This window comes from Thunnus albacares, chromosome 15 (assembly GCF_914725855.1).
Source record: "Thunnus albacares chromosome 15, fThuAlb1.1, whole genome shotgun sequence".
NCBI lineage: Eukaryota > Metazoa > Chordata > Actinopteri > Scombriformes > Scombridae > Thunnus > Thunnus albacares.
In genome coordinates, this window is record NC_058120.1 from 16,072,487 (window position 1) to 16,093,698 (window position 21,212).

Genomic DNA, 21,212 nt, shown 5'->3' on the forward strand with positions numbered 1-21,212 from the left:
TGAAAACACAAGATGAATCACTCCCTTCTACTTCCGCCTTCGCTTCGTGTCGGCCGGCCGGGGAGGAACTATCTTGACGGATACTTCTGATTTAGCGCGGTTGCTCTTTAAGCAGTGGGCGGCGCTTGACTATTGAACTTGTTTCTGTTGTCTGCAGTGATATCATAACACTGCAATATGAAGACGTGCTCATATGACCGCCACCCATCTCCATCCCTGGGCAAGTGACAGGTCAGTAAAGATACTGCTCAGTCTACCTGCCGCTCACATCAATTCGTCATCTCTAGTTGATCTGCTGATGTAATAGTTTTCCGGCCATTGCAGCTATCTCGATCATCCTGTAATGTCGTCAAAAATGCTTTACTTCCTCCATGGTGATGACTGCACGCACAGCACTTAGAGGAAGCAAATTGTTATAATTTTTTTTAAAAAACCATATAACTTGAGTAATTTCGGAGCTCTAGAATGATGCAGCACATAGCTGGGCTAAACCTGCTGTCCATGTTATTGAAGAGATGACACACATATCTCCACCCAAAGGGATGCGAGCCGGATGAGTTGCAGAAATTAGGCTTTTACAGGAAGCCAGATGCATTCCTATGCTATGATATGAGAATAAGTTATGTCTGTATACAGTTGTGCACTGCTAAGAGCCAGGAAATGAGGAGTCTGATCTAGTTTAGAGGTTCAGCAAGACACGGACACGTTGATTGCAAGCACACTCATTATATGGATTGATTGACAGCTTAATTGAATTGGAAACCTGGCTCCATTACTCTACTAAATGTCTAGCTCACTTCCTTATGGAGTCATTTGTCTGCATGTGTCTTTTACACTACCATTTGTTTTTTCCACCCTATGCTTGGATGTATGTAAATTCAGCCAACATTTTATGACTTAGTTACTGTGTTGTGGTGCAGGTGCTGTAACTGTTGCAAAAGGTAGGCATGGGGACTAAAAGGAAGAGGAAGGATGTCAGCTGAGCTTCATCATCCCTCTCTGACTTCCATCGCTGCCAGTGTCAGACTAAGAAAGACAGAATGGCTCAGTCTGTGAGGAGGACGGAGACTCTAGGAGCCATGGACCACAAGCCCCAGAGGGACAAGACCAGGACCAGCTACTTTGGCAATGTTAAGACCAGGTCAGGCTCATGAATATGTGGATTACTCGAAAAAAAACAAAGGAGAAAAAACTCCACTCAGGCATGTGACAAATTTGGCTGGCATTTTCATCTCAGGTTTAAGTTTGCCACAATTCAAGTCTTTCATTATTCTCGTTTAAAGTCACGAGAAGGCGACGTGGTTTAAGATTGGCACAAAGGATGCCAGACTACAATACAAATATGAATGTTTTTTAGCACAGAAATCCACCTTTTTTTCACCCGCTGTCATTGAAGGACTTCGCGCTCTGTCACAGAGCATTATGTGGGTGAGAGCTGCAACGTCTTGCCAGGAACTCACTTCCCTAGCCATCGCTCAGACAGATCCCACTCCCCTATAAATAACTCCACTCTGACTCTGAACACTGCTCAATACTGTTATTCACACCTCTAATACTCTAAACAATGAATCCCTGTTTTTAAAGGGAAAATCCAACCCAGAATTTGTGTTATTAATTTGTATATTTAAACCTGTTTTTCCTCAAACTGAGCAGCAGAAATTCTGGAGATCATGTCATCGAGAGAAAAATCTAATAGCTGCTTTATAGTTGGTGAATAAAGCAATACATCCTGTGATACTATCACCATGTGATTCCAGTAAAACACATTTTATTGAAATAAGAGGACATTTCATGATTCACAATGGTCAATAAAACTTATTTGCAGGGAATATCTCTAAGAAAATTCTTTGATTCACTGAATATGGCTACAAAATGTTAATTAATTTGTAATGAAGTTCATTTATTTAGCACCTTTCTAGATCAAACTGCCTCATAATAAGAAGGACGTGCATATATACAGAATGTAAAAGTGATAAATAAAATAGAGAGCAATAAATAAAACTAAGCAAAGGCAATTTTAAACAGGCAGTACGCCCTGATCAGAGGACCTTAGGGACTTACTGAGGATATAAGGCTGCAGGAGATCTGTAATATGAGCTCTAAAAGTAATCATATGGATCATGAATTGGATTTTGAATCAATAGTGTAAAAAGATCAAGATCAGAGTTACATGAGACCTTTCTGATGATCCGTCAAAGAGCTTCTGGATTACTTATAAACAGTCTGAGGATGTTTTGGTAAAAAAAAAAAAAAAAAAGCTGAAGAGGGAAATACAAAAGAGTAGAGGGGATGAAATAAAAGCATGAATCATCATTTCCATCTCAGCTTGACATGCAGCGGGTCTAAGTTTAGCAGTGTTCCTCAGATGGAACAACAAGAACGAATCAAATGCCTCACATGCTCGTCATGAGATAATGCCTGGTCTAAAGTGACACCCAACTTTCTGAGTGTGGATTTAACAGATGAGGAGAAGGGAACAAGGCTTTCCCCCACACCTCTGTTTTAATCAGCTTTAAGCTGCAAAAAATGATCAGACATTCATTCATGTCATTTAGGCAGTCATGTAAAATAGATTTGTCATTATGAAGGTAAAAAGAGATGTATAATTGAATATCTTTAAGAAATATCAAAGTATATCAGAGCAGTAGGTCTTGATTTGGTGATTTCCTGCTTAGAGAGGCATTTGTTTGTGTTTGTAGACAGTTTGATTTTACTACCCAAAATTATTATAATAACACAATGTGAATTAATGCTCAAATGATTAGTCCATTGGCAGAAAATGTATCAGCAATTATTCCTCCTTCCCTCCACTTCCAGTTTCTCAGGTGTGCAGATGTGTTGCTTTTCTGATTTACGGCACCGTAAATCTATTATCTTTGTGTATTGAACATTTGGTCGGACAAAACAAACAATCTGAATATATCACTTTTATAGACTATTTGATCAATCAATGAAAAAATAGACTAGACTAAAACAGACTAATTGATGATGTAAATAAATGTTAGTTACAGCCTTAATGTAAATAATGTTTTAAAGTGATTTTTTTTACCTTTCCGCACTGTTGGGACCGTGCATGTTAGCTTTCAGTGTGTCGTTTAGAGAAAAGTCAGACTGTGAGTGTGTGTTAACACTCAAAAAACATATTTACCATTGTTTTATTACTTTACTAATTACTAATTACTAATTTTATGAGAATTGCTGATAAACATGAACATGTTTTAGAAGTCCGCTACAGAAAATGTCATGTTAGTTGTAATCTGAGGTCCAGCTGTAAAATGAGGTTAAATACACTGAATTTTCATTAGCTTTAGTATATCTGTGATTGGTTTAAGTCTATTTCTTTTTCTGTTATTGGAGTTTTATAACAATTTGTTACTAAGAGAGGTTTGACCTCTCCAGAGTCTGACTGACCTTAAACATAAGTGAATTAATTTTTGGCAAATAGAATGAATATATTGTTCATCCATATCCCTTAGAACGTATGAAACATGAAAAACATAAAATATGTCCTTATTTGGTGTAGTAATGGTTCTTTATGCTCATTTCTGTATTTTCTCAACTTCATTAAATGTGCAAATCCAGTTTGTGCCAAAGGAAAGGGGTTCCCACATCAATTATTAATTAATGTTAGTATTTTACATATACAGTAGTGGGGTCTACGGGAAATAAAGTCAGCTAAACACACAGGTTAATGAAGTTCTTTCCTGCTTCTTCTCTCAGGTTGGGCTCCAAACTGCCTGCTGGTGTCTCTCAGCCCTCTCAGTTCACCAAGCGGTCGTGGGAAACTGAGCCTCAGGCCCGAGTGATGCAGGAGCCTACGCCCAGCAACCAGCGTCAGCACCAACCCACTGCGGGCCGTCCCCTCAACCACATCCCCCACATCAGAAACCCCAAACTGCGGCAGTACTACCTGCACGGTACGCTGGCTTTATTTGATATCAGCAGGCAGAGCGCCAACTGTTTGCACCAAGCAGAGAGAGCGGCAGCTGGAATTTACATTTTACAATATGTGTTTGCAATTTTAGGTCTTTGCATGAAGTCATTTTCATACCTGGCAGTCATATAATAGTAGCTTTTACTTTTTCATTTCATAGGAGCTGCACTGCTTCCTCATACTTCTGCTGTGCTCAAGATGTTTTGTCATGACCGAAATTGATTTTTTTTCCTCCTCACAGGAACTTCATGGGATTTAAACAACACCGCAGTGAAACAAGAGCAACTGAGTGGACCGTCAGATGACAACACACGCAGCAGGGTCAGTCACATGTTTTTTGTCTTTCTTTGACTTTATAGTATACTTCAGATATGGGAACAGGTGAGGGCAAAAAAAAAAAAGAGGAAGTTGGGAAGTGACAGATTTATTCCCGTTATGTAATCTCTTTACTAATGTGAGCGTTGTGCAATTGGTAATTGGTTTCACAATTTATGGTCTTGAAAGAGTTTGATAAGGAGCGTTCAAGGTTCAGAGATGAGTTGTATCTGAGTCTCGGAGCTCTCGCAGCCGTTTTTCCGACACAATGGGAAGACTGAGTGTGTTTCAGAGCCTCTACAACAAATACAGCCGGAGGAATGTATATTCAGACTTTTATTCCAAGGTATTTATCAGTTGTGTTTTTAATTTTGCTGTAGAGTTGTTAAATAGGAGTTGGAAAATTGTCTGATTGTTGTATGATCATGCATCTGACAAGGGTGTTCTAGACTGATGTTTGACCTATGCATGGAAATTTACCATATTATCTTTCATCACTTTTCTTTTTTCTTTTAGAAAAGACAAGATTTTAACCATTTTAGTAACATATATTTCACATTTTGATGCTTTTTAAGGTAGACCAAATATTAAAAAACACCTCTCAGACTCTATGTTGATATACTGTAAAAATAGGTATGAATATTTTTAGCTGCATATCCTCTTATTGTTTTTCTCTTGAGCCGCTATCGTTTCTGGTGTCAGGAGTACATTTTTTACTAAAAAAGATAAGCAGCACATATACAAACACAAACACACACACACACACACTGTTTTTTTCCTACGCAAGCACACACACAATCCAAAGACACATTCCACTCACTCACACCCACACAAACGCACACAGTTTTCCTGTGGTCGCGTAATCTGCTAGGCAGCAGTAATCTAATTTAGGTCAATGGATCCATCTGTCAGTGAATGACAGTTGTGGAACTGATGCTTGCCTACGCAGTTTCAGCTTAAACTGGATGATCTTACTTGCAAACAATTGTATGTTTCATTCACTGATTATTTTGACCTGACAACCTGATTTTGAGTGGAAGCACGTCATGAGTGCTCCACAAGCAGGGGCTGTGGGGATAATTAAAATGTTTAGAGTCCCTCAGGTGCAGGACAAGTTGCTGTTGAACTGCACTGGACACAAAACATTAACATTTCATTCATGTTAAAAACCAGAGACACTGCTTTATAAAATCCTTTATATCGCGCAGAAAAAAAAAAAAAAACTTCTCGAGAGCTGGTGTGTGAACTTTAAACTTGATTTTCTTATGTTTGTGTTTTTTGCTCGTAGGGTCTCCCTGGTGACACCGTGTTCAGCGTCTCATCTCAGTTCAACAGCGGTGCTACACCTTTAGCAGAAGAGGGGAAAGTGGGTCACCGTCCCTCCCATTCCTCCTCAGAACTGTCCTCCTCATCTGCTACCCTCATCCCCAGAGAGGTGAGAGTCAACTGTAACCACATGAGAGAGAGTGATGTCTCCCTGACATGTAACACACACATTACGCATGTATATTAGCCAATTAAAAAAAGAGGACGTGACGCTGTTGTTGACTGGATTTGAAATGCAAAACAAGAGCCTTCTCCTGTCTGCCTTATAACCTCAGCTGCTCAGCAGGAAGTGTGCTGCTTGACGCTCAACCTACTCAAGCAGTCACCCCAAAACTTAGCTTGATGAGAAAACTCAGACTGATGATATATAAAATATTCTATTAGTCATTTTGATGTCATAAATTGGTTTATTGTAGCTCTAGAACTGCTTTCAAACCCACATCCAACACCCTCCTGTGTCATGTGAAGTAGAACTAAGATATGACTACAAACAAAGACCAGTGGAGAAATGCAGGCCAGTAGAAAGAGGAAGTAGTCACTCCTTGGCTTGTATCTATTTCAATGTCAGATCTATTCTTATCATGGCTTCCATTTTGAAGCAGCTGGTCGCCCTGAAGGGAAAAAAAACTCGAACCACTCCGGGATCGACTCAACCAGAACTGGACTCCGATCCTAAACCTGAAGAGGAGACTGATCCGGACTCTTCCGATACGCTCCCTGCTCAACCTCAGTCCCCCTCCCCAGAGGCAGAATATGACAAACTGCTGGTAAGCAGAACAATGTAACTTTCTTTATGTTCTGAGATTGAAAAAATGTGTATATGTTCATGTCAAGTTATGTTTTAAAGAAAGAAGCATTTCTGTGTTTTCAGTTACATAAGACCTTTTAATGTCAAACAGGTCAAAGTATAACTTCAAAACAGCCATTTTAAAACATCATGCAACAGAAATTTGAGCACAATCTTTAGTGTGTGGAAGGAAATAAACAGAAACTGCCAAAGTTTCAGGGTACAGGTTTTTATTTTGATGTTTGACGCTTCAGTTAAGCACAAGTAATCCCTACTGAAAGTGAAAGTAAATGAGTATCAGTAGTAACAGTTTGATGACTCAGGGGGTGATAAAGGTGGTGCAGGCGATTCTTTTTCAATAAGTTGATTTAGTAAATGAAAAGGAGGGAATGAAAGGCAAAGAAACAGAGACACAGTATCTTTGTAATTGAACAGATTTGATCACAAACTGGCTGACTCTTTTTCCCAGTAATTAAACAGTATGAGCTGTGGTGAGGAGAAATGAGCCATGGAGGTTTTTATAATGGATCAAATGAACAGAACATGTTGCCGTGGAAACAAGCAACTAAACACAATACAGCAATAAAAACATCACAGTACTGAGTACAGAATGAATTTAGGAAGACTGGAGAAAAATACAACACAGAAATCTCATAGAAAAAACACTTTGCTCAGGACTAAAAAATCTAAACATAGGTAACACTTAACTTGGTAACAGTCCCTTTATTTAGCATTTAGAAGCAGGATATAAACATTTAATGAATGATTTATAACACACTATAATGTAATTGTAAGCAGATTTTTTTTTTCATTTGTATGTGTTTATAAATATACACTAATATACAGTACTCATTCACAATTATAATTTCTCCAATGAAGACACATTTTATATTATTACAACTGTGTTTTACCATACTGTCATTCATGATCTGTTTATACACCAGCCTCCAGTTATGGGTGCCCACAGGAGCAGTTTTAGTTTTTGACAAATACATGAATAAACACATAAATCTGCTTACAACCACATTATAATGTGTTATAACTCTTTTATTAAGTGTTTATATACTGTTTATAAATGATTAATAGGTGGACTTAAAGTAAAGGGAAGCACTACATTCAAAGAAATATACTGAGTTTGACAAAACTTTTCTGCACATGTGTATGGACCTAAGAAGCAAATTCTGTACCAACAAAAATCACTCAACATTTGGTAAAATTTGATATCTTTAATTTTTTTGTGCTGCCGTTGGATTACTAGATTCATTTGTATAATGCAATATATAGGGCTGAAACTAACTAATAGTAAAAAAAATATATCCATTATAATTTCCAAAAGCCCAAGTTGACTCTTTGAAATGGCTTGTTTTGTTCATCCATCCAAAACCCAAATATATTCAGTTTACTATCATAGAGACCAGAGAATTTCCTGAATTTTCCTTTAAAAAAATGATGTAAATAATATATTCATTTTCTGTCGATTGACTAATTGATCAATGAACTACTTAGCATAATACTTTGCACTGTTTTTGTTAACACTGACACAACGTGTTGTTAACAGGATGTGGAGGCGGTACCGATGCCTGATGGACAGCTCTGCTTGTTGGCTCTCCCACCTGAATGCTGTCAGGGGGAGGGGCCAGAGGCCATGCCGTACCTCAAGTTGTTCTGCCGCTACATCACTGATCGCAAAGTGAGTGTGAAGAATGTTTACATCTGATCTCAGTTTTCTGCATCAGTAGACATTTGTAGGCTAACATCAACATTTCCTCTCTGTCTCTCTCCATCAGGGTGTAGTTTCAGGTATCCTGCTGGTGACATCCAATAAAATCTTCTTTGATCCATGTAAGACACATCCTCTTGTGAAGGAACACGGCTGCGAGGAGTATCTCCTGTCTTGCTCCGTTGACAATCTGGCATCTGTCTCCTTCTTCTCCGACATCTCACATGTTCACTTCAACTCCTCCCAGCAGAGGTCAGCAGAGATTCACTGTTCCAAAACACACATACAGAGACACAGAGATTACATGAAAAGTCAGTACAAGCTTTTTTGTTCTTCACCTTTTTCAGGAGAAAAGGAAAGAAAATTTTCCAGAAGTTGAAAACTGCCAAAAGCCGAGGAGGTAGCTTCCCAGACCACAAGGGGGAGTCGGTCCCGGCTCTGGTGTCTGCAGCTCCATCAGATCTGTCCAGTCTGGCTCTGAGCCTGACCAAGGAGGTTTCTGAGAATGAGGAGGCAGAGAGCAGGGACATGGCGGAGGCAGAGCGGGAGCTTGACAGCAGCCCGCTGGAGGTGTTGTCAGAGGCGTCTGTAGGAGCTCTGGGAGTGGCCTTCTGCTGTGGAGGTCAAGAGGCGGCGAGTAACGTAAAGACGGAGCTGCTGCACACTGATGAAGCAGAGAAGTCTTCTGTGAAAAGTCAGACTGCAGGTACGAATGTGAATAATGTTTAGTGTGATCTTCTCATCATTTCAACACATGTGTTTTTGAATTTACAATAAGCGGATTCATGTCCTCTCTTTATTTTCCAGTACCTCGGAGGTCATCATCAGGTAGTGCCGGGAGTCTGATGTTTGTGCGGCTGCGGGTTCAGTCGTCTGCTGGAAAGAAAAAGAGTGGAGGACTTCACCTGGGGATAGCCAAAACGTTACACAGAAGGGATGCCTGGCTTGCTCTTTCACAAGAGAGGTACACTAACTAATGGCAGAGATTTTAAAGGGGTTCTCCAGTGAATTAGTGTCGCACAACAGTAAAGTGGAGAAACTCACAAGAGAGAGATTAGAAAAATCAAAGCAGCAGAGGCTGAGATATTCTGACTTTTAGTCACTTGGATGGGTCAAACTCCAAAATCACCAGATCCTTCATTTCCCATAATGCAACTCAACACCCAGTAGAAGCACCCGCCCATATTTATATATGTGTATATATACAAATAAGTTTGTTTATCAGATTACATATGGTCACTATAAAACAGCCAACATGACATCCAAACTCTAGTCATTTCAATATTACACCTCAACAACCAGTCTGTATTCAATTCAGTGATACTCTCAAAATTGGAGACTACTTTTTCTTTAAAAGAAAACACTCTTAAAGAAAGCTGCTTTATCAGGGTTAACAAGGTTCAAGAAACTCAAATAGAATATAAAGCTTCTAATAAAAATAAAAGGGGACTCACTGATTTGAGAACATATTATATACAGTAAGAGTTGCTTTGAAAAGCAGCTCAGTCTGTTCCTGCAGTATCTTGTTTCTCACCATGTTGACGCAGCTGTTGGGGTTATTGTCATCTCAACCGTTCTGAACAACTGCGTTCGTTTCCCCCTGTAGCTCTGACGAGCTGCATGCCTACCTTACACACTGTCGACCAGACCTGTGTATACTAGAGGGAGCGGAGGAGGAGGGAGAGGCAGACCGTGACGAAGAGGAGTTTGTACTAATTGAGGATAAAGATGAGGAGGAGGAGGAGGAGGAAGAGGAGGATGAATTGTTACAGAGGCACCGCAGCTCAGGGGACGACTGGGAGGTGAGTGGGTTCATTTGAGTCTTGTGGGAAAGAAGCAAACTAACAAACAAGGAATATTGAAGAAAAACAGCAACAGGTGTGTTTGTTTGTGAACACAGTTGCCTTATGGTAAGAGCCACTAAAGACTGAACATGTTTGATTCCTGATGAAGACAATCTAGAACAAACTGACTTTTCATGCATGTGTTTTTGTTTTTATGCAGATGGTGTTGATGGAGGAGAGCGGGGACAAGCCCACCCTGGTCATAGACAGGGACCCTGAAGGACTTAATAATATTGTGGAGAACAGCCACATATTGGAACCCTCACATGTCAGAGAGGTGAGTGACACACAGACAGTATGAAGCACATCATCATACACAAAAACATCCACATATTATAAAAACACACTTTTACTGACATATACTCAGGTAGACATGGATTCAGAGTTGACAAACACTCGTGCAAAGACCTCTCCTAAAAACAAGACAATATAAACAGAATTACATTAAATAAGAATAATGAGGGAATGACTTGTACAAAATAAAGAAGAAAAGAAGAAGAGGAAAAAAATATGAATATAAAATATATATGACAAATATTTTCATTCCAGTTGTCGAACAATCAAATCATCAGTGTTTAAGATGTTTAAAAGTAAACAAAGATGATGAGTGATGGACAATATGCAAGTTTGAATTCCACAAACAATCACCTCTGTATCTAAAGCAGTGGTACTCAAACTTTTTCATGTCAAGGACCCCTAAACTGACACAAATTAGACCATGGACCCCCAGGGACCCCCATCTGATAAGACACTTACTTGCTTTTTAGATGTTTTATTACAGAAAGTGTATGAAAATAGTCACATATTCTGTCATTGTGTTAGTTATGGACAGAATTATAGTGAAAATAAATTATTCCCTTTTTGCTGGGGACCCCACGGCACACTCTGTTTTAGTGGACAAGCGACATGTTAAACAACCAAAAGTGATATTTATGCAGTTTAGAGTTACAGAGAAATATGTAATTATTTAGTTCTTTTTGATCAATTTAGTTATTGACATATTGTTTTGTGATTTAAGGTATTTTGTGTCATTTTATCAATTCTAATATGATAATAATGGCATAACTAAATCTTCACACTTGCTTTAACATTTGGGGCATTTCTAGAAAAAAATCTGTGACCATGTTGGTTCATTAAGTTTATTTTTGACACTGTTTTGTCATAGATTGAGAGTGAAGCCTGCAACTGTTTTTTTTTAAATTAATTAATTAATTAATTTTTGACAGTTCTGTCAAAACTGTAGGTAGGTCAAATTTTAACAGTTGTACATCTCACTCTTACATCGGCTGTTTTCTCTTTTTTTTTTCTTCTTCTTTTGTTAACATACAATCAGCCAAAGATGGACAAGCAACTGCAACTGTTTTATTAACAGAATATCAATCATGTTTCAATCAGATATGTCGACCATTTTAAGATTTCCTCCTTTTTTCCCCCCCGTACAGTGTTTTTGTTTTTCCTTGTCAGAACTGAAGGTCTATGGAATGAAGGAGTTTTATGCTGGACAGATTGACAAGACAAGGAAAATTTGTGATGGAGATTGTGATTTTTGGCCATAGCCTCTACTATAAATAAAATGGACTGAACTATATTCCATATTACCTCTTATACTTTTCACTGTAAAGGTGTCTTATATAAGCAAACCGATTTTCTCAGTTCATCAACAGTTCAGCCTGGCTTTTAGTAGGTATAAATATTTATCAGCTGATCTGCACACAAGAACCAGTTTGTGAGCTGGAGTCTGTTTTGAATTTAGCTTTGTCATCGCTAGACCAGGTTTGAAATACAGAAGAGCTGTTGCCACTGGCTCCAGAGCCAGAGAGGAAGAGTAGTCTGACCGCTGTGTGGATCAATATGATGTCCTGAGAGCATTAAAATACCCTTCACCACTTAGCATTTGACTCTGTTTCCTTTAATACCCCTTCCTTCCTCCTTCACTTTAATTTTCTTTTCTCATCTTTTATCTTTTCCCAGCTTTGTAAGGAGCTGCCCCCCAGGACAGTCGGCCATACCTGGCAGCTGGCTTACAGCACATCTCGTCATGGCGCCAGCCTCAAGTCCCTCTACCGAAAACTCAGTGCCACAGACTCCCCTGTGCTTATCGTCATCAAGGATGCACTTGATGAGGTAAAATCACACTGTGCTGTATGTCTCATTTCTGTAAGAGGTGTTATAATGTCTTTTTGAATTGTCTTGGTTTATTGTGACTTTTCTTCATCAGATATTTGGGGCGTTCCTCTCACACCCACTGAGGCCCAGCGAGACGTTCTACGGCACAGGAGAAACATTTCTCTTCATGCTGCATCCTCGCTTCAAGGTAAAGCAGATAACAACCATCCCCCCAGAGTGCTTTATCTGTCTATATGGTTCAGGCTATGAGTAAAATATCTGCAAACTGTCAAAAATGCTGCATTTTCTATAAGGTCAAAATTCAATAAAGTCATAAATAAATTCCATGAATTGCACAAATTTAATCACTCAAGGATGCAAAAGTTGCATGTGATCCCTGTTAAAACAGATATTTTGACCTTTACTGAAGAAAATCCTGAAGTGATGGCACTAAAAATGAAGTTTCTGATTGTGAATTTGAGATTTAAAACACTGTTGTGCCATCTCTCTCTGCAGAGCTTCAGGTGGACTGGAGAGAACTCCTTTTTCATTAAAGGAGACTTGGACTCATTTGCCATTGGTGGCGGCAGGTAACGTTTTCCTCTCCACTTCTTCTCGCATACAATTTATACTTGTATGTTATGTAAAAAAATGTTTCAGTCAAACCAAGTTGAGGAAAATAGGCTGTTTTTCTTTCTTTCTTTTCCCCCCAGTGGTCACTTTGGTCTGTGGCTGGATGAGAATTTGTATCTGGGCCGCAGCAGCCCCTGCTACACTTTCAATAACTGCTGCCTCTCGGAAACTGATGACTTCCGAGTCATGGAGCTGGAGGTGTGGACATTCAGCTGAGGAGACTGGAAGACCTCCAAGTTTCTCTTTGACTCACCTTGTCGCTGCTGATCAGCTTTATCAAGACAGCATTTATCTCTAAGCAAAATACATGCGGCTTAAATGTCAAAAATCAACCACAAACTGTTGGATTTATCCATGTGATTAAGTGCTGTGGATTCTAATGAACTTAAATGAACCGCACAAAGCTGATCTTGGACTGCTTGCAGTCCCAGTGTGGGTTCTAATGTTGGACTGTTTCACGGTTGACTCATTTCTGTGGGTTTGGCGACTAAACTGCTAAACTTGAGTCAAGCTGAACTGTTAACAAACTGGATTCTTTGAATCCTCATGTTTGGATGGAATGGGTTACAAGTCTCAGAGACTTTGCACTTTGCTCTTTAATGTGAATCAACAATAGTGACGCTGCGATATCTCATCATTTATCATGTGAACATGATGGTACACATCTTCATAAGTAATGCATGTCCCCGCTGTCATAGAACTGTGTTCAGTTAATGCTGGAAGTTTGTAGAGAAACGCACGTCATTCTTCTTATGAATAGATCTCTCTATTGAAGAACAAACTGTGCCTGCACTGCAAATATGAGACTCCCTCTTCTCACACTCTGTTCATTTTTAAAGGTTTTCATCAGTGAGTGTCATAGACGGCATAAATTAATACTAAAATGAATCATATAAGAACACTTGGGACTCCACTTTGGCAAAAGCTTCTCACTTGAAGTACATCTGTACGATCTTAGAGCGTCATCACTATTCAGACGTCTTTTCATTTGAAATGCTGACTCATACATCACTGTGGTTTCTGATCATGAAAGGAAAAGCTCAAGAATTAACTTTGAATTAATGCAATTTTGTCATTCAAATGTATCTGTAATGTGCTCTGACAAGCCTCTGATAAACCAGTATACTATGTTGTACAGTACTGTAGATTAGTTAATAAAAATCAGCACAATGTGAACATGTAAACGCTGAAAATGTTTGTATAGAGTATTACGCTGTACGGTGTGTTGCAAAAAAAAAGCACAATTCAATTTGTAAAAAAAAACAACTTTTATTTCACCTTGTGAAAAAAAATGGCACCAGTATGTTACAGAATAACAGGGTTTTTCCCCTCAAAGGATCCAAGCAGACAGATATTTCACAGGGACAAGACCTTGTAAGTCTGACTTCATATTAATTCTCATTTATCAAACTGCACAGCTACTAATTCAAATGAGTTTTCTTGATTTCTGGGTTTTTCTGTTTCACACTAAAAAACAGAGACAAGGACCTGAAGGGGAAATCGTTTCTTTCTGTACATTTGGAAAAGATGAAAACTGACTTAATGTGTAGTAAAAAGAGGAATAATAGCTAACAGTAGGTCCAGATTGTCATCTTTTTTCTTAAATAGCTCTTCCTGTCTGGGTAAAGACATGAAACTTGAGCCTCAGGCAGGATAACAACAGTACATGGTATCGTGTGCCTTTCCGTTCAAGAAGCTAACAATTTTGCAAAGATTATGACCATTTGGTTCCACTGAGTTACATAAATACGAACCAAGTGGCAGGCAACTTGTTGGATTTATTGGCGACAGCTGCTCTAGGACTACAAGCCAACTACTGTATATATAACGAAAACAATGTTCTTTGGTGTGGTCACATCATCCACCAAAACAGAAAAACTGCTAAACATTTTAAACATTTGGTTTCAAACTGAAAATACAACAAGTTCATCATTTTATGTACCACAGTCCAGTTTAGTTTTTCCTGCTGCTTTTGTCCCCCAGAGACAGAGAAAGGGTGTTCCCTCCAGCAGCCTCAGCTATAAACATCAGGCGATGCCCAGCTCAGAGAGAGCTTTCAGGCAAAACCTTCACAAACTGCTGAAATACAACTGGAGGCAACATCTGCACCAGCCCTGTCTCTGGGTGAAAAAAAACTCAAAAAGCAGGGAGAGAAACACTTCTACTATTCAGTCTTTAAATATTGCACATGCAAAACCATGATACAAAAGAAGAAATATTAAATGTTTCAGTGTGTTATGATGCAGTAGGAAAGGTATGGGCTTTAATCAGCAGCTACAAGCAGAGAAAGCAGATCTAAATGGGTTTAAATATTTCTAACTGCTCAGTGTGCAAGGCCTTTTGTATTTCATTAAAATATACTACATTTACAGGTTTGAGAAGCAATATTTCCCTGTAGGTCATTAATATGTGCTGTTAGTCACAATACAAATACGGGTATATTTCAAATCAAAGTATAAAACTTCATTTCTGACCACGCCCAAATAAATAGTAAGAAAAGAGGAGAGAAGGCAAGAAAGATTTGTCAGCTGCCAACACAGATGAGAAAGCTTCTCTCTAATTGTTGGAGGGTTTTCATTATCTTGGTTCATTACCCAGAGGAATGATGATCATTTCCTCCACTTAGATTTAGTCTCCAAGGCTCTGTCACTCACACACACACACACACACATACACACTTTACTGTGCCAGGTACTGCTTGGCTTTTTCCAACCCCTCTTTCAGGAAACTGATATAAGTGGAAGTGGAGGGGTCCTCAAATCCCCCAGAGAAGCTGAAAGTTGCTCCTTCTTCCTCTGGTTTCATGGCCGTCTGGTCCAGGAAGAAGTTTGCATTGATGTGATGGACCTAAAGATACATAGAAGAGATAAAAGAAACAAAGTGGGGAACAATTTTAAGCTTTTAATACATTTAAAACTTGAATTTCTTGACTTGATACTGGTATCAACATGAGTTCCTTCCATGTGATTTGTTGAAGTTGTAGGATAATAAAAGAGCAAGCTATTTACAATAGTTCCATTAGGCAGTGCAACCATCATCTCCACAGGGAAGTTGTACTTCTCCAGATGTAAGCGAGCCTTTTGACTCAACGCAGGGTTCTGCTCGTCAGCCTGGTTAAGTGAGGAAACTGTGTGTCAGTTACAGCAGAATGACAACAAACCATTTATTCAGTCAGCTGTTGTATGGTCATGGCCGCTCACCTGCATGTCTTCCAGTTCTTTGACCAGAGACCAGCTGCTGATGAAGCTCTGGTTGAGCAGGGCCAGGACGGGCGAACTTTCCAGGACTGTCTCCCGGAGAGTTCGCCCCGAACCTGCGGAGGTGTGCAGAGGAGACAGAGATGTAGAAATTTAAGTGTAATAAATACACCAGAGTTTCTAATTCAGAAAGGTTTATTTCAAGGACTAAATGGTTTTAAATAGACATGTCAGTAGCAGTGTATAACACTGTGAAATCAGCTACATGTTAATGACTTCACCTCAGCAGGACTGGTCGTCTAATGCTCCCCAAAGCAGAATGGAATGCACCAATTTTTTATCCGCTTCAGCTCGCTCAAAGGCCTCAGAAAAGGGCAGGTAGGACACCTGTGAAGAAGCACAACGTGAAAACATTGAAACAATCACCGCTTCATGTCCAATTCAGGGGAAACAATGATGACAAGGGTGTTTTTACCTTCTTGAACGGGTAGAGGGTGACCTCCAAACGGCGAGTGGCCTCTTCCTGACTGATCTCTGAGGTCCAGTGGATGTCCTCAAAGACAAACTGGATCGGCTCAGCGCTGCCGGTTCGACTGTCGATGATGTTGCCTTTCTCGTCAGTGATGATGGAGGGAGTGGATGGGCCCGTGGACTGCAGCTCTAACTGTGAACACAGGAACAACTTTTTAAATACAAGACAATAAAGAAAGTATCACATACTCTTTGCTTTTACTTTCATATTATTATCTTTAACTTATTTCTGCAACGTAGTAACTGGTCACATTTTAACCATTTTAGGCAAATATATTTTAATATGTAAAGGACCAACTGAGGTAAAAACAGGGGATTAGCAAGAGTTTAATATAGTTTGATGACAACATGGAAATGAAAAAATAAACATCTTTTTTTCCTAAAGTTCAAATTTACCCACAGTTTTAAAATTCCCACTTCAAAGGGAAAATTACCTAAAACTGATGTTACTTCACATGCTTATTGACTAAATCAGGTCAAGTTGGGGCCATGCAACAATGAGAACAGTAACAGTAAAAAAACAAAAATCCTAAAACAACAAAACTAATTGGATGTAAATTTGACTGAATTAGTTTAATGTTACTTTGAAAAATTATCACAAGGACAATCATGTGGTTATGAGATAAGAGTTTTCACTGTGTGGAACACAAGATGCAATACTAAATGTTATAATAAATAATAAATAAATAAAAATGACATTTACAGTCACTATCCTTTCCCTTCTACCAAGTAAAATATAAATGCATCACTGCAGCTGCACCTGTGGCAGGTATCCGATGTCCACCTCCATGTTGCTGCTCTCGCTAGCTCCGTACAGCCACTCCATGTCCACATTTAGAGACCTGGGACACAGCAGATCATGTCACACTGGAACTACAGTACTGAGAGGGGACTGTGTGAACGCACGTGACAGTGTGTTCAGGGGCTTTACCTGTCATTGGGGACATAGAGGTGGAAGTGACGGACATGAGAAGCATCTTTAGAGAGAACTATGTTGCCGGTCATTTGCCCTGGTGTGAACCAGAAGGGAAAGTCTGGAACATCGTTGAGCTGGAACTCTGCATGAATCCTGCGGAAGTGAACAGAATAAGCACTTTAGGTCAATTTTATTGTGTTTTAAATGCTACATATAAAAGTTGTGTTGAGTTTAAAAGCATGTAACAGGAAAGCAGTGAAGCCATTTAAAGGACTGTACGAATGGTTTTGTGTTTTAGGCAATTAATTACAAATTGTGTAGACTTGACATCACTGCTGAGCAATTTCCAAAGCAAACCATAAGTTGTGATTTTATTCTCAACCTTCCTGACAGTCGTCTCCTTATTCTAGTAAAGTAAACCAAATTCCTGTGAAGTGAAACTTGTTTGCTTTAGATATTCCATTTTTTGTTCAAGTTACATTATTATTACAAGGAAATACAGTTGTGAGTGTGGATTGTTGTTAAAACTCTTAAAGGAAACTGTGAGAAGACGTGTTGTAAGCAAATTTCTATATAACCAAAGAATAATTTTCAAAACAGGTACTGCTTGCAAATGCATTACCATGCAAAAATGATGTACTTTTGACCCCCTTAAAAATCTAAATACTCCCTTAGGGTAATTTAGACTCTACATGCTGATTTTAAAATGAAACCAATGGCTGCCTGCCAGGAAGGACATTAATCTAAAAGTTCAGGGTATGTTCTGGACATTAGTCAGCACTAATGCAAAGTATACAGAATCTGAAAATGCACTGCTATAGTCTCATACGTCATCTCACCTGAAAACGATGTCATAATAAAAGTCATTGCTGGCACGAATGCAGGCGACTGCGCCCTGAGGAGCAAAGCGTGATTTGATGAAGGGCCGGGGGTGAAACATACTCAGCAAAGAGTGGATGAGAACCTGCAGCAGGACAAGAACAGTCATTAATGCAGTCACAGCCTAATTACAGACTAAAAAGTGATGAATTTTTAAAAATACCTCTTTGCCCTTTGGTGTGGGAGGGTGATAACGATTATTGGGCAGGTACCCAGTGAAGATGTTGAGCTCGCTGGGAATCACCCACCATGTGTCTCCCACTTCCACCTTGTTCTTTGGGGGCAAGAAGACCCTGAACTGGCTGGCAGAGAAGGAAGAGGAAGGCACTGCCGGGCTCTTCCATGAGCGCAGGCCAGCCAGAGAGCTGTGAGAAACCTGCAAGAAAACAAGAGCTGGAATGAACATACGATCAGTGTCACCAACTCACACACACTTCTTCAAAAGTCAAGGGATTTCCTCTTCAAAAAAAAAAAGTCTGGTACAATGTAATCAATTACACCTTTTGAATGAAACGCAATAATAATTTACTTAAATACACTCATCTCTAGGTGTTGTCTTACCCCAAGGAAGCCATCCTTGCTTTTTGTCATGGAGTCAAGCAGCAGGGGCTGCATTTTGGCCTCCAAGGTCAAAGTTTCTCCATTAGGGTCATGGATCACTTCCTCTTCAAAATCTGCCGGGGGTGTAATCCCTGTGAGGAAGCCGTAGACACACAGTACACGTACACAGTCAGTGTAGAAGGTAATGAATAAACGGCAGAGACAGCAGGGAAAAAATGCACATACAAGAAGAGAATGATGTGTGATGTACCTGTGAGTTTCTCTGCAATAGGTTTAAACTCCTCCGGACTTAGATAGAGGTCATGGTTGGTGTCTAAGGAGGAGAAGAGAAAGAGTCCCTCGGCACCCAGAGTTCGAACACTCTCTTCCTAATGGAGAAACGTGTATTATTGTCATTTCACATACTTCAGTGATTTTCAATGTCATGTGCCGCATCAAATCAAAACGGGGACACTGAGACGTCTTACGACACACCAGGATGTGGTAGATGACAAAAACACTGTTGTAGATGCACAATACTTTGACCTTAAGACATAAAATATGTTTTGATGTATTAACATAACCAGTATTGTGTCCCTGGTGTCTGGTCATTCATTCGACCTCAGCAGCAGCTCCGTCTGGATAAAGATCAGCCCAGAGGCGACAGATTCCGAGCATGTGTTTCAGTCAGACCCTTTATGAGACAGATGCGTGCCTAGCAGCTCTTGTACAATGGAGGGAAAAGGGGGCAGGGAGATACAAAAAAAAACTTGGAGACCCTCTGAAGCCAAACAACAGTGGATTTTAACAAGAGGTTGAGTTTTACCAGCTGGGACAAAGACCCACCCCCACCTAATAAAACACCAAGGGGTGGAAAAACTGCAGATGTGGTGTTTTAGGGCGACTGCTGTCTGACAAATATTTACTGTAAGCGCACCTTTCAGAGAGATTAGTGATCAAATATGATATCACAGTAATACTGTACGTAAGGTCACGATGTGCTAAAAGATCACTGCAAACTCTTTACAATCACAACTAGAGATCGTTACTTAATTAGTGCTTTATTTGCATTTGACAAGCATCTTAAATAATACACACACCGTAAACTGAGTATAATTATATTAGACAATTAGACAAGTTACAATTAAACGAAATGTAATTTCTTTAAACATTGTCAAATTAAAAACAGCCCAAGCTGATTTCTCCTAAATGATGAGACGTGTGTCAGTATTATTACAAATATTGAACTCACATGACGTTTGAGGAGCTGGGCATCTTGGTAATACTTGATCCCAAACGCGAGAAGAGGGACAGCAGTGACCATGAGCAGCGTCCACATCCCTCTGGTGATCCAGGATCCAGAGCCCGGGGTCTGGTGTCCATTCTCGGGGGTTGTTTTATCCACGTCCGCGGCCATCCTCGACCTCCACCACGGCTATTTACACGAAGACATGACCGTCGGATAGCGTCCAAAAACGGCTACCAGCAGTACTCCTGCGGTGTAAACTTCCTTCTTAAAGTGTCAAGAATCCACCGACACTTCTGTTATCCTGTACACCGGGGATCGCGCCTCTTTTCCGGCCGTTGACGCTCGCTGGCAGCAGCTGGATCGTATTTAAACGGTGGCTAGCTAGCAGCACAGATTTCTTATTTCCCACATCTAATGTACAACCATATGGATGCGGTTAAGATGCGTCAAGCGACCGGATAAAAGACAGGACGAAACCGGATATGCGGCGTTTGTGGGCTCAAAATTAAAGCGCTGCTGTTCGTCTAGTAATATTTCAGGGAAAATGCCGGTACGGCTGTGTTGTGAATGCATTGCAAGGACAATCACATAAAGGCTTACGTCCGTCTGACGAAAGACGTTTTCACGCAGAGCGGGCGAACCAATCACAAGACTCTGCTGATGACGTATTTGAATCCGCGACTTGTTAACGGTTGACTTGTTGCTTGTTGTCGGTGCTTTTGCGCAAGATTTGATAACCAACAAGCGACAGAAGTTATTTTGTTTGCAAACAAGCTCCTTTTAAAAATACATTACGAGAACATTTGCAGTGGACAAAAACTGCTCCTCGTCCGCCATGTTCCTGAAAATAATAAGACGTCTTCTGCGGCGTACAACGTGCATCTTCTGTTTAGTTTTATGGCGGTTGGCATCTATAATTGTTGCATTTCTGCCATTTGATGGACGGTCCTTTGCCCCATTTGTACCAGCATTACCATGGCATGTGTGAAAAGGCACACGACGGAAATGTTCCTGAATGTAGCTGCAAGTGTGAATAGTGAAAAGCACTAGTAGTGCCTGAAAGGTTATCCCAGTGATTTACTGGGAAATATGTGTGAAAGAGGCTTTTTATGTGATTTGGCCAAATAACGTTCCCAACAACATTAAGGGAAATACCAAAATATTTTTACATTTACCTCTTTATCAGCAGAGAGTTGCCCCTTGAAAGATAAAGTCATCATTTGGTGATGTACTTT

At 39.8% G+C, this 21,212-nt stretch overlaps 2 protein-coding genes and 1 long non-coding RNA gene across 5 annotated transcripts; 1 reads left to right on the forward strand and 2 right to left on the reverse strand.

The window, feature by feature from the left end:
* The first annotated feature begins 89 nt into the window (after positions 1-89).
* si:ch211-15d5.11 (nuclear receptor coactivator 7) lies at positions 90-13,849 on the forward strand. Of its 3 annotated transcripts, none has more exons than XM_044374699.1 (16): positions 90-231; positions 921-1,141; positions 3,721-3,917; positions 4,176-4,255; positions 5,538-5,684; positions 6,175-6,342; positions 7,921-8,052; positions 8,150-8,334; positions 8,430-8,788; positions 8,890-9,046; positions 9,689-9,884; positions 10,087-10,203; positions 11,898-12,050; positions 12,145-12,240; positions 12,549-12,622; positions 12,746-13,849. In XM_044374699.1, exons 2-16 carry the CDS (start codon positions 1,041-1,043, stop codon positions 12,879-12,881), a joined length of 2,298 nt encoding a protein of 765 aa, XP_044230634.1. In that variant the 5' UTR covers positions 90-231; positions 921-1,040; the 3' UTR covers positions 12,882-13,849. The 3 variants fall into 3 exon arrangements, with proteins under 3 accessions (XP_044230634.1, XP_044230636.1, XP_044230635.1); XM_044374701.1 differs by having other exon boundaries at positions 91-231; positions 6,178-6,342; XM_044374700.1 differs by lacking the exon at positions 90-231 and adding an exon at positions 297-374.
* LOC122998090 lies at positions 8,264-9,705 on the reverse strand. Its single transcript, XR_006407333.1, has 3 exons — positions 9,617-9,705; positions 8,893-8,958; positions 8,264-8,349 (listed from the first exon to the last, which is right to left on the reverse strand). It is a non-coding gene; the product is annotated as an uncharacterized LOC122998090 (long non-coding RNA).
* Positions 13,850-13,914: 65 nt separating the features above from the next.
* selenon (selenoprotein N) lies at positions 13,915-20,968 on the reverse strand. The gene is made up of 12 exons (XM_044374702.1): positions 19,981-20,968; positions 19,000-19,117; positions 18,750-18,880; positions 18,352-18,564; positions 18,149-18,273; positions 17,325-17,462; positions 17,154-17,235; positions 16,338-16,526; positions 16,144-16,249; positions 15,866-15,978; positions 15,674-15,775; positions 13,915-15,512 (listed from the first exon to the last, which is right to left on the reverse strand). The coding sequence occupies exons 1-12, from the start codon at positions 20,143-20,145 to the stop codon at positions 15,345-15,347; spliced, it is 1,650 nt and encodes a 549-aa protein (XP_044230637.1). The 5' UTR covers positions 20,146-20,968; the 3' UTR covers positions 13,915-15,344.
* Positions 20,969-21,212: the final 244 nt, after the last annotated feature.